General features: G+C 41.2%; 1 protein-coding gene across 1 annotated transcript; it reads left to right on the top strand.

Annotated features, from left to right (window-relative positions):
• Positions 1 to 280: 280 nt before the first annotated feature.
• Positions 281 to 1780, top strand: LOC142840963 (germ cell-less protein-like 2). The gene has a single exon (XM_075957633.1). It carries the CDS (start codon positions 281 to 283, stop codon positions 1778 to 1780), a length of 1500 nt encoding a protein of 499 aa, XP_075813748.1.
• Positions 1781 to 13953: the final 12173 nt, after the last annotated feature.

Here is a 13953-nt window from a genome sequence, read left to right as displayed (position 1 = left end):
GGGAAGGAGAGAGGAAGGAGAAGGAGGGAAGTTGAAGTAGGGAGAAGCTAGATCACACTTCATAGTTTTAAAGGGGCCTGTTGCCAGGGGGCGGGGCCACTGCTCCAGAAGGGCAATAGTAGACAATGACGAATGAGTGCCTGTCTGCTCTGTGACGTTTGAGCCTGAGCTAGAGAAATTCAGCTAGCCTAGGCAGTACTGGCTGACACGGACCTGTCAGCAATGCCATGGCAGAGAAGCTTCTGCGAGTCTCTTTGAGAGGTGCTGGGTGACTTCATCCATGGGGCTTCTAAACAGCCACAGCAGTTTGAGAAGCAGTGATTCTGGCTTGGCAGAGTCAGCTCAGCCAGAAGACAACGCAGATCCAGGTCCCAGTTACATCTCTGGCAGTCGCAAGCGCAAACGGGGTATTTGGGACTGTGTGGCACCAACCCCTAACATCCACAAATCTCGGAACCAAGCACTCAACCTACAGCAACTTTTTGGCATCGTCTACAGGAAAAAACCGAAGCTATCATCTAAGTATGCATACGAAAATTTATTTTTGGACGGGAAGGATACCGACATTCGAATCCGTGCACTTGAAGTAGAATGGCCTCTACACAAAGCGTTTTTATGTCAGTCACCCTTCTTTGCTAAGATGCTAAAAGATACTTGGAAAGAATCCCACAGTGTTGTTGACCTGCAGATTAAGAACGAGGATATAGATGTCGGCTCCTTGCACTTTGTGTTTGGGTCATTTTACAGGGACGAGGACTTGCCAATACCACTCCGGCGAGCGCCTCACATTTTGGCAGCAGCATGCCTGCTTCAGGTGGAGCATGTCATCCGGCAATGTAAAGAGATCATGAACAGCAACATCACTAGGGAAACCGTGTGCTCATACTACACAGCAGCAGAAACATATGGACTGAAATCTATAAAGACAGGCTGCTTTGACTGGCTTCTCAGCAACTTGATGACTCATCCAACTGTTAAACTTTACAGGGAAATTGATACAAAGCTCATGTATCTTCTTATTTCTTCACCTGATTTACTAGTTATGCGAAAGGAAATGGACATCTACACCACCCTGAAACAGTGGATATTCCTTTATTTTAATCCATCCTGGAAAGGCACAGTGAGGCAGATGTTAACTAAGTCCGACACCTGGCTTTACAGGCACATGAAACGCATTGATAACATCAGTTTTCTTGAAAGTGAAGAAGGACTAATATTTCAGCCAATTTTTAAAAAACTGAGGTTTCAACATATCATCTGTGATCTGAATGACACAGCTACTCTTGAACAAGATCGTCTAATACCTTTAGAATGGCTGACACCCATTTATAAACAGCAATGGCTGGCTTTGCTTAAAGAACAAGAAAAGAGGGAAATAGGGCCACGAATCATCAGTGAAGAACTCGAAGACTGCGGCATGAGATGTGGTACAATGATTAGGAGAGATGGTAAATACTCCTGGAAGTGGTCACATTTTAGGTTTAGTTTCCCTATAAGAGTCACCTTTACCAACCGTCACATCATTTTTAGGGAAAGTCGTCAGCGGTATGATGGATATTGTTTAAAACATGTACGAAACATAGTGTTCAAAATAACTTTGGTGTGTTTTGATTCCAAGGGGAAAGTAACATTCAGTAAAACAACTGGTCACAAAATTATTACCTTCGAACATAATGAGGAACAAATTGTAATGAAGTTAGATGGTATAGTTTTAAGCTTCCCCTTATATATATTCTTCAATTTTCTGTTTGTACCGTCAGAAAATACCGAACATGTGTGATCTTGTCAATTATTAGACCATAGAAGCAGCTTAAAAACATTGATTGATTCATTAACTTGAAGGCTGTGCTGTAAATGTAGTTAAGATGACCAACAACAAAATGAAAATTCTTAGGAGTCTAGCACCATCATAGAGGACTCAATTCCATCTGCACTTTATTTTAATACATTTCTGAAGAAAAATTCCACATCCAACAATGAATTTGTCAAAGCAAATCAGAAGAAACTGGTCTTTTGATTTTTATTTACCACCAACGATCAAGCTTCGAACGGCAATAAGAGACGTATTTGCAAGGAAAATCAGCAAAATGAACTTGTTGAGTAGTTTTGACGACAGCCAAGGTTGAGACAGAATAAAAAAAAATTTCTTCATTGATCAAACTGTTGTGAATTGTAGCTTATTTATATGTGTATAAGATATAAATCATTGGTTAAGAAAATAATTGAGATTAGTCACTATTAATTATGCTTTCAAATAACCAAATAGTGTCAGGGTTTCCCAGATAGTGTAACATATAACATGTTGGTATTTTAAAATTGGTTTTCAGATCATTTTACATGATTTGGATAACTTTTACTGCTGATTATCTTTAACTATTCATGCACAAAATGGATATTTATCTTATAATCAAACATGCCATCTGCTATGTAAACAAGTATATTATATATTCAGTGTGTTTACATAGAAGTATCTATATTTACATACATATGTGTATATATTTATGTCACTGTAAGTAGCAAAGAATGCAAGTTTTGAAAGGGATAAACAAGCCAGAAAATGGAACATGGATCTTCATGATTCCAGTCTTCTGGCTATCAAGAAAGAGTTATTTCACTTTCCCTGCCTTAGTTTCTTTCCCAATTGCTGTGATAGAACTCCCTTAGGAGAACAACTTAAGGGAGAGGGTTTATTTTATCTCAAGCTTCAAGAGGATGCTCCATCACCGCAGGACTTTGCCGCAGCTCGTCACATAACATCCTCAATAATAAAAAGAGATGAGTGCAGTGCAAGTCCTCAGCTTTCTCCATTGCCAAGCTGACAGCTCTAGCAGTCACAACTCTGCCCCTTGTCCACATGACGCCCAATCACACCACTGTTCAGCCACAACCTTCAATCCCTTCCTCCTCATAGGCTCACCACCATGTCGTGGTATAAAATGCGTTCATGTATTCACTCATAGGTGGTTTTTAAACATAAAGCAAAGAAAACCAGCCTAAAAACCACAATCCCAGAGAACCTAGACAACAATGAGGACACTAATAAGACTTACATAGATCTAATCTACATGGGAAATAGAAAAAGACAAGATCTCCTGAGTAAATTGGGAGCTTGGGGACCTTGATGGAGGATTGAAGGGGGAAGTGGAGAGGCAGGGAGGGGAGCAGAAAAGATGTAAAGCTCAATAAAAAAGAAGAGAAAAGAGAAATGCATTTAGTCCAACTTTAAAGGTCCCCATAAATATATCCAACAGTTCTTTGTTTGAATTATCTTTATTAGTTTTCTTTCATACATAAACATATTTTGTTTCTGTACTCACTGACTCCCACCAACTATTGGGTCTATCTTCCCACTTCCCCGCCCAGCTACATTTGTTCTTATATAATCTGCTGATTCCAACTTGCTGTCCATATGCACATGGCTGTAGGTCTGAGATCAACTTGTTGTCCATATTCCCATGGCTGTAAGGCTGTTTGTTCACTGTATATGGATAACTTATCAGGGATCCTATCTCTGAAGAAAACTGACTTTCCCCTGGCAGTTCTCAACTGTCCGGAGCTTATCAACCACCTGTAGTGAGCTTCTCCACCAACTATGCTGGAATAGTGATGAGAGAGGTCGTATGCAAGACTTGTGCATTGTGTATGGAATTATGGCTGTGGAAAATTGAGTGTCATTTTCTGTCATGTGTAAAGAAATTGCTTTGTGACCATTTTTGAGTTACTCTTGTATCCTGCTACATTACTGAGGTGTTTATGAGTTTTAAAATTCCTTGTTAGAATTTTTGCGGTCACTTATGTAAATTATTATATCATCAGCAAAGAGTGAGTGTTTGACTTCTTCTTTTCCAATTTGTATCCCCTTGGTCTCCTTTTGTCATCTTATTGTTCTACCTAGAACCTGAAGTACTATATTGAATAGATATGGAGAGAGAGAGGACAGCCTTGTCTTCTTGCTGATTACAGTGGGATCATTTTGTTTCTCTCCATTTAGTTTGATGTTGGCTATTGCCTTGCTGTATATTGCCCTTGTTATGTTTAGGTATGTTCCTTGTATCCCTGCTCTCTCCAAGACCTTTATCATGAAGGGATGTTGTATTTTGTAGAAGGCTTTTTTAGCATCTACTGAGATGAGCATGTGGTCTTTCATGTCTCATTTTGTTTACATAGTAGATTACATTGACAGGTTTTTGTATGTTCAACCATCCCTGCATCTCAGGGATGAAGCCAACTTGATCATGGTGTGTTCTTGGATTCGATTTGTTAGTATTTTATTGAGTATTTCTGCAACAATGTTCATGAGTGAGATTGGTCTGTAATTCTCTTTCTTAGTAATGTCGTTGTATCGCTTGGGTATCAGGTCATAAAAAGAGTTTGGCAATGTTTTTTTTTTTTCTGTTTCTATTGTGTGAAACAATTTGAGGAGTATTGGTATTAGTTCTTCCTTAAAAATTTTGTATAATTCTGTGCTGAAGCCATCTGGTCCCGGGCTTTCTTTTTTCTTTTTCTTTCTCTTCTTCTTCTCTTTCTCCTTCTTCTTCTCCTCTTCCTCCTCCCCCCCCTCCTCCTCCTCCTCCTCCGCTCCTCCTCCTTCTCCTCCTTCTTCTTCGTTTAGAGGGGAGACTTTTGATAACTGTTTCTTTTAATTTACCAGTTATAGGTCTATTTAATTTTATTTGCTTATCTGGTCTTGATGTACTTTTGGTAAGTGATATTTATCTAGAAAATTGTCCATTTACTTTAAGCTTTCCAATTTTGTGGAGCACAGGTTTCTGAAGTTTGACCTGATGATTCTCTGGATTTCCTCCATGTCTGTTGTTATGTCCCCCTTTTCATTTCTGAGTTTGCTTATTTGGATATTCTCTCTGTGTGTTTTGGATAAAGGTTTCTCTACAATTTTATTGATTTCAGCTCTCAATTTGATTATTTCCTGCTATCTAGTCCTCCTGGGTGAGTTTGCTTCTTTTTGTTCTAGAGTTTTCAGGTGTTCTGTTAACTTACTAGTGTGGGATTTTCCCAGCTTCTTTATGTAGGCATTTCGTGCTATGAATTTTCCCCTTAACACCACTTTCATCGTGTTCCATAGGTTTGGGTATGTTGTGTGGTCATTTTCATCAAATTTTAGGAAGTCTTCAGTTTCTTCCTTTATTTCGTTCTTGACCCATTGGTGATATAGGTAGCATTGTTTAATTTCCATGTGTTTTGTGGACTTTCTGGAATTAGTGTTGCTGCTGAATTCTAATTTTAAGCCATGGGGATTTGATAAGATACATGGAGTTATTTTATTTTTTTGTATCTGTTGAGGTTTGCTTTGTTACCTAGTATGTGGACAACTTTTGGGAAGGTTCCATGAGGTGCTGAGAATAAGGTATATTCTGTTATATTTGGATTCTTACTGGGGAGAGTTAAAGTCATGATGTAGTTTCAATAGGCATTTCCTGTATGACTAAAGATGTTGGACCTTATTTATTTTCTGGCCACTTACACTCCATATTTTGAGAACCATTTGTTCATTTCAGTAGTCCATTTTGAGTAGGCTGTCTGAATGCTTCATTTAAAAGTAATTGTATATATGTTTCATATATAAAATACAAATTATATAGATACTAATCATCTACCAACGATTTTCTTCCATTGTACAGACATGCTGTAGTTCAGATCTACAATCTCTTTATTGTTGTACACCATCCTTGAAACTCCATATGATACTCTTTGACAAGTTTAGTATTATTTCCTGAGCTCTTGGACTCCCTTTCAGAAAGTCCTTGTCTGAGATTGTACTTATTTGTTTGCCCCAGTTTCATATATTTTTTAATTTCATGTCTTTTTAGTATTATCTCTAGTATGTGTCTCAATTAAAATGTAATTACATAATTTTCCCTTCACTTTTCTCACTCCCATCCCTTCCCTGTACCCTGCCTCGTCTTCTCTCTGTTCAATGACCCCCACTTTTTTCATCGTACTTATTACATATATTGACACATAAATATATTAAACAACCTGCTGAATTCATTTTAATGTTACTGCATGGGTACAACTTCAGAGTTGAACACTCGGTATTTAATAACCAATTAGGGGTCTCACCACTGAGGAAGATTATTTCTCCTGCTCTCAGCTTTGCAGAGTTCTCTGTAGTTCTTTACCTAGGAGTGAGGATCCCTGAGATTTCTTCCTTTCATGTTAGTATGTCTATGGGTGGCCTACTTGCTCAGGTTGTGTTTAGGCACTCCTATTGGTAAGGTTTCACGGTTGAAGCATGTCTGTACTTTTTAGGATGCAGAATCTCACAGCAGACCTCCTGGTACTTTGGCTTTTCCAATCTTTCTACTCCTCTTCCATGATGTTCCTGAGCCTTAGGTACAAGCGCTGTATTATAGATGTGTCCATTGGTTTTGGGAACCCCAGTATCAGTTGTTCTTTGTATTTTGAATAGTCGTGGTATTTTGTAGTGGTCTCTTTCTGCTGGAAAGAGAAACTTCTTCAATGGAGGTTGAGAGCTACACTTGTCTGTGGGCATAAGGATGAGTATTTAGAATGCAGTTAGGAATTATGCTGGTTTAGTAAAGGCACCATAGAATGTTCTCTAAGACACATGACCTCACTAGCCCTGGCAATTGGATAGGTTTCCAGTACCAAGTATGATGTCCTTCCCGTTGAACGGGCCTTATGCCTTATTAGACCGCTGTTGGTTATTGTCGAGATATGAGCTTACTATTGCACTTTCAGTGGTATAATGGCATCTAGTCATTTTTGTGGTTCATAGGTGCCACGGTGTCTGTCCCCTCCTGTCAGCTTACACATCATCTCTGATATTATGAAAGCTAGCCCATGTTGTTTTGAACGTTTCTTGAACACTCTTAAGCAACATCTCAAAAGAGGGTTTTCATGCCTAATACTCGAGTGTCTGCTAGTCTATGGTTCTTGGAGACATCATTGTCAGCTCAAGAGTCATGGCATACGCACACGCACACACAGAGGCACACACAGACAACAAAAACTAATATAAAATATATGAGTTTTTTCTAAGAGCAACAAAACATCAGACAACAAATGTTGGAGAAGCATGAGTGGGGAAACATCATTCACTGATAGTAGGATAACAAATTGGCACATCCACTTTTTTTTTAATTTTTTTTATTGATAAAAGGAGAATAAAGAAAAGAAAGAAAAAAACCAAATTTCCACCTCCTCCCAGCCTCCCATTTCCCTCCCCCTCCTCCCATTCTTCTCCCCCTCCTCCCACCCCTCTCCCTTTCCCCCCACTTTTCTCACCCTCCCTCTCCAGTCCAAAGAGCAGTCAGGGTTCCCTGCCCTGTGGTAAGTCCTAGGTCCTCCCCCCTCCGTCCATATCTAGGAAGGTGAACATCCAAACTGGCTAGGCTCCCACCAAGCCAGTACATTGCGTTGGATCAAAACCGCGTGCCATTGTCCTTGGCGTCTCATCAGCCCTCATTGTTCGTCATGTTCAGAGAGTCCAGTTTTATCCCATGCTTTTTTTGGTAACAGTCCAGCTGGCCTTGGTGAGCTCCCAGTAGATCAGCTCCACTGTCTCAGTGGGTGGGTGCACCCCTCGTGGTCCCGACTTCTTTGCTCATGTTCTCCCTCCTTCTGCTCCTCCTTGGGACCTTGGGAGCTCTATCCAGTGTTCCAGTGTGGGTCTCTGTCTCTATCTCCATCCATCGCCAGATGAAAGTTCTAGGATGATATGCATGATATTCGTCAGTATTGCTCTAGGATAGGGTCATTTCAGGTTCCCTATCCTCAGCTGCCCAAGGAACTAACTGGGGACCTCAGCTTGGGCACCTGGGAGCCCCTCTAGGGTCAAGTCTCCGGCCCATCCTAAAGTGGGTCCTTTAACTAAGAAATGGGGTTCCGTGCTCCCCTATCCAACCTTCCTTTATTCCGATCCTCCTGTTTCCCCAAGTCCCCCCTCCTTTCCTTCTACCTTTTCTCTCCCCATCTCCCCTTACCCCCATCCCACCCCACCCCCAACATCCCACTTTTCTCCCCGGCAATTTTGTCTACTTCCCTTATCCAAGAGGATAACTATATGTTTTTCCTTGGGTTCACCTTCTTACTTAGCTTCTTTAGATTCGCCTATTGTAGACTCCGTGACCCCTATTTATGGCTAGAAACCAATTATGAGTGAGTACATCCCATGTTCATCTTTTTGGGTCTGGGATACCTCACTCAGGATAGTGTTTTCTATTTCCATCCATTTGCATGCAAAATTCGAGAAGTCATTGTTTTTAACCGCAGCGTAGTACTCTAATGTGTATATATTCCATACTTTCTTCATCCATTCTTCCATTGAAGGGCATCTAGGTTGTTTCCAGGTTCTGGCTATTACACATAATACTGCTATGAACATAGTTGAACAAATGCTTTTGACATATGATAGAGCATCTCTTGGGTAAATTCCCAAGAGTGGTATTGCTGGGTCGAGGGGTAGGTTGATCCCGAATCTCCTGAGAAACCGAAACACTGACTTCCACAGTGGTTGCACAAGATTGCATTCCCACCAGCAATGGATGAGTGTACCCCTTCCTCCACAGCCTCTCCAGCAAAGGCTATCCTTGGTGTTTTTGACTTTAGCCATTCTGACAGGTGTAAGATGATATCTCAAAGTTGTTTTGATTTGCATTTCCCTGATTGCTAAGGAGATTGAGCACGACCTTAAGTGTCTTTTGGCCATTTGAACTTCTTCTGTTGAGAATTCTCTGTTCAGTTCAGTGCCCCATTTTTGAATTGGGTTAATTAGCCTTTTAAAGTCTAGTTTCTTGAGTTCTCTATATATTTTGGAGATCAGACCTTTGTCTGTTGTGGGGTTGGTGAAGATCTTCTCCCAGTCAGTAGGTTGCCTTTGTGTCTTAGTGACAGTGTCCTTTGCTTTACAGAAGCTTCTCAGTTTTAGTAGGTCCCATTTATTCAATGTTGCCCTTAGTGGCACATCCACTTTAAAAGTCAGGAGGAGAATAACAAAAAAGTTTAGTCTGTCATATGATCCAGCTACAACACTCTGACGTATGTTCAAAGGTCTTGACATCCCTCTCCATAGATACTTGGTCATCCATGTTCATCTCAACTCTATTCACAATAGCGAGGAAGTGGGAACCACCTAAATACTCTTCAACTGACAGATGGATAATGATGATGTGGTCCATATACACTATGTAATGTTTGGCTGTAAAGACAATCATAATCTCTCTAGGCTGTTAATATTATAAAATGCTTTCTTAATTTCTTTCATCTTAAATCATGACACATAGTAGTGGTGAGTATATTATGAGATGCTGGCTGTCATAGTCTTTTAGGACTTAATGTACATTGCTCAAGGCACTTCCAAAGTTTCCATTGAAAAATCAGCAGCCATTTTCACAGGTTTCCCTTTATACCTGGTGTGCAGTTTTTCTCTTACAATTTTCAATGTACATTCCTTGTTGTGCATAATTGGAATATTAACTGTGATATATTGTGGGGATTTTCTTTTCTGGTCTTTTCTATTTGGTGTTCTATGTTTTCATTGTGTTTAGATGGATGTATCTATTCTTAGTTTGTGGAATGTTCCATGAGCTTGTTGAAGACCTGGTCTATGCCATTGGCTTGCTATTGTTCCCCATGATTTATGCTTATTAGTCATATTTTCATATTACCCCATTTTTCGATTTTCCATGTTGCCAGCTAATTTGGTCTAGGTTCCCTGTTTTATCTTTAAGCTAATTGAGATCTTTTTTCTTTGTGTCTTCTTTCAATTCCTTGAATTCTTTGAGAAGGTTTATAATTTTTTTTTTAACTTCCGTGCCCTGAAGTTTTGTATGTAAATCTCATTGGTAAGCATTTTTCTGACTCTTAAGTTCTGGACAGAAGACACTGTCTTGATCTTTTATATTGTTCATATACCTAAGATGAGATCTGGGCATGTGCACATCCTTTGTTAGTTCTGAGTCTGTGATGGATGGAGCCGGGTTGGGGTAAGGAGAAGATGAATGGCTGTGTTAGGTCTTGAAGTTGGAAACGGCTTGGGAATAATGAATTCAGATGGACAGAGGCTACTGAACCAGCACATAGGTTGTTCTTCCTGTTCCAAGATGGGGGTATGGGAGTAGACAGGTCTGAGTGGAAATGTTGGATCTGGTATTAGAGATTCCTATGATGTGGTGAGTAGGTAGGCAGGATACTGGCCCAAGCAAGACCTCTTCTGCAGTGAAGTAGGGAACGCGAGACTAGGCTGGTGTGCCAGTTGTGGGACCCAGGATACATGGTAGGTTACAGAAAAGGCCTGGATGACTTTGCCCTATTTAATTCTTATTGCAATGCTGGGATTTGAAATCAGGTCTTTGTACATAGTAGGCAAACACTGTACCACTGAGCCTATGCCCCCAATCGAGTAAATGTACATTAGTAACTTATAAATAGATTATATTTCTTATACCATAATCAAGTCAGTAATGATCGTATGTATAATGGCAAATTTATTTCTTCCTCTCTGCCTCCACAGTTCAATTATTCGTCTCACTGAGTGAATTAAGATGTACAAAAGAATCATTAAAACAATGTGTTGCTCGGTTTCACAAGGAAAGCTCTTACTACTTCCTATTGTGGATGATGTCGCCGTTTTCTGCTTGTTGGTTTGTTGTGATGTTGGTGTTGGGACCCAGAGCCCAGAGCATGCAGGCAGAGCTCTCCTGCTGAGCTGCATGTCAGTCCTTTTATGGTTTTAACTATTATGGAGTAAGAAAGTTCCTTTCCCTTCTCAGAGATATGAACAGTTTGTTATGAAGTTAGCTTGTGATTTATCACTTTTATTATTTCTTATTGATAGAGACACATTCCATATTATATTTTGTTAACACCGTGGGTTGGGATACATTTTTGTTAGTGATAGGCCTTTGATCCCGACATATCCTGTGATTTATATATTACTGAATTTTCTAACAACAATTTCTCTTTATCAGTTTCCTTTATTTCCCTGAGTATGCTTGGTCTGGTTTCTTACTGTCCTTTATTGTCTAGAATCATGCCCATTGTCATTTTACTACATGCTATAAATGTAGAATGACTTCTTTCCTGTATGCCTTTGATTTTGTATAAGATGTGATGAGCTTGAGATTTAGTGTTCATTTAACTGTAGAATTCTTTGGGAAAATTCTTCCTATTGTTCTTCATTTATTCTGATTGTTGATGGTCAGTTTATAGTTCTGTATTTTCCTGAGTCATCTAAGTTATATTTCTAAAATATTGCTCACTCCAATTAAATGTTTAAATATTTGGATAAATATTGCACATGTCTTCATTTTTATCACAGTGAAAGACTGCACATACAAATGTAAATGAAATATAAGCATGCACATGAAAATAGACACAAATGGTCCTCAGTCACCTTTGAAAAGACATAGCTTTTTCTTTTGAAATCCAGGCTCACTCAGAGACCTGACATATAGCAAGAACCCTGTTTTCCCTGACTACCCATGGAAAGGCAGTTGCCCCTGGCTTGCAGGAGCAAACTCACCACAAATTGATTGTTTCACATGCAAACGTTCCTGTATCCACAGAGCATGTCATCTTGCTCTTTTGGAATATTCCTTGGCTTGGAGAGCTGAAATTTTTTGTATATTTTATTATTTTATTTTATTTTTACTTAAAAATTTCCACCCCCTCCCCTCCTCCCATTTCCCTACCCATCTCCCCATCTCCCTCCCCCTCCCTCTCAAGTCAAATGAGCAGTCAGGGTTCCCTGCCCTGTGGGAAGTCCAAGGTCCTCCCCCCTCCATCAAGGTCTAGAAAGGTGAGCATCCAAACAGACTAGGCTCCCCCAAAGATAGTACATGAAGTAGAATCAAAACCCAGTGCCATTGTCCTTGGCTTCTCATCAGCCCTCATTGTCCGCCATGTTCAGAAGGTCCGGTTTTATCCCATGCTCCATCAGTCCCAGTACAGCTTGCTTTGGTGAGCACCCCTTATATCAGGCCACCCACTCAGTGGGTGGGCGCACCCCTCGAGGTCCCGACTTCCTTGCTCAGGTTCTCAGTCCTTCTGCTCCTCATTTGGACCTTGGGAGCTCAGTCCAGTGCTCCAATGTGGGTCTCTGTCTCTAGCTTCATCCATCACCATATGAAGGTTCATATTCATCTTTTTTGGGTCTGGGTTATCTCACTCAGGATAGTGTTTTCTATTTCCATCCATTTGCATGCAAATTTCAAGATGTCATTGTTTTTTTACTGCTGAGTAGTACTCTAATGTGTACATATTCCACACTTTCTTTATTCATTCTTCCATTGAGGGGCATCTAGGTTCTTTCCAGGTTCTGGCTATTACAAATAATGCTGCTATGAACATAGTTGAAGAAATGCTTTTGTAGTATGATAGAGCATCTCTTGGGTGTATTGCCAAGAGTGTTGTTGTTGGATCCTGGGGTAGGTTGATCCCGAATTTCCTAAGAAACCGGCACACTGATTTCCAAAGTGGTTTCACAAGTTTGCATTCCCACCAGCAATGGAGGAGTGTTCCCCTTAGAGAGCTGAAATTTAAAAAAAAAAAAAAAAGGAATGTAGAGCAGGCATTCACAGAAATGAAACTTTTATGGGTATTGGAAATAGAGACCAACGCCAGAGGAATGGAATTTATTCCTGAAGTCTTCCACTCTGCTGACATGGACCATCTCTCCATCCACACAGCCCTTATCCTGGAATCTTCCACTCTGTGGACATGAACCATCTCTCCATCCACACAGCCCTTATCCCGGAGTGTTCCACTCTGTGGGCATGAACCATCTCTCCATCCACACAGCCCTTATCCTGGAAGCTTCCACTCTGCTGACACAGACCATCTCTCCATCCACATAGCCCTTATCCTGGAGTCTTTCACTCTGCTGACATCGACCATCTCTCCATCCACACAGCCCTTATCCTGGAGTCTTTCACTCTGCTGACATCGACCATATCTCCATCCACACAGCCCTTATCCTGGAGTGTTCCACTCTGTGGACATGACCATCTCTCCATCCACACAGCCCTTATCCTGGAGTCTTTCACTCTGCTGACATCGACCATCTCTCCATCCACATAGCCCTTATCCTGGAGTCTTTCACTCTGCTGACATCGACCATCTCTCCATCCACACAGCCCTTATCCTGGAGTCTTTCACTCTGCTGACATCGACCATATCTCCATCCACACAGCCCTTATCCTGGAGTGTTCCACTCTGTGGACATGACCATCTCTCCATCCACACAGCCCTTATCCTGGAGTCTTTCACTCTGCTGACATCGACCATCTCTCCATCCACACAGCCCTTATCCTGGAGTCTTCCACTCTGTGGACATGAACCATCTCTCCATCCACATAGCCTTTATCCTGGAGTGTTTCACTCTGCTGACATCGACCATGTCTCCATCCACACAGCCCTTATCCTTGAAGCTTCCACTCTGTGGAAATGAACCATCTCTCCATCCACACAGCCCTTATCCTGGAGTGTTTCACTCTGCTGACATCGACCATGTCTCCATCCACACAGCCCTTATCCTGGAAGCTTCCACTCTGTGGACATGAACCATCTCTCCATCCACACAGCCCTTATCCCGGAGTGTTCCACTCTGTGGGCATGAACCATCTCTCCATCCACACAGCCCTTATCCTGGAGTCTTCCACTCTGTGGACATGAACCATCTCTCCATCCACATAGCCTTTATCCTGGAGTGTTTCACTCTGCTGACATCGACCATGTCTCCATCCACACAGCCCTTATCCTGGAAGCTTCCACTCTGTGGACATGAAAAATCTCTCCATCCACACAGCCCTTATCCTGGAGTCTTCCACTCTGCTGACATGGACCATGTCTCTATCCACACTGCCCTTATCCTGGAGTCTTCCACTGTGCTGACATGGTCCATCTCTCCATCCACACAGCCTGTATCTTGCAGTCTTCCACTCTGCTGACATGGTCCACCTCTTCATTCCC

The sequence above is a fragment of the Microtus pennsylvanicus genome, chromosome X (assembly GCF_037038515.1).
Source record: "Microtus pennsylvanicus isolate mMicPen1 chromosome X, mMicPen1.hap1, whole genome shotgun sequence".
NCBI classification, from domain to species: Eukaryota; Metazoa; Chordata; class Mammalia; order Rodentia; family Cricetidae; genus Microtus; species Microtus pennsylvanicus.
Note: the sequence above shows the minus strand (reverse complement) of the source record. Positions and strands in the feature narration are given on the sequence as shown.

Excerpts from the sequence above, each read along its gene's own strand:
- LOC142840963 (XM_075957633.1), top strand. The coding sequence starts at position 281 with ATGGGGCTTCTAAACAGCCACAGCAGTTTGAGAAGCAGTGATTCTGGC.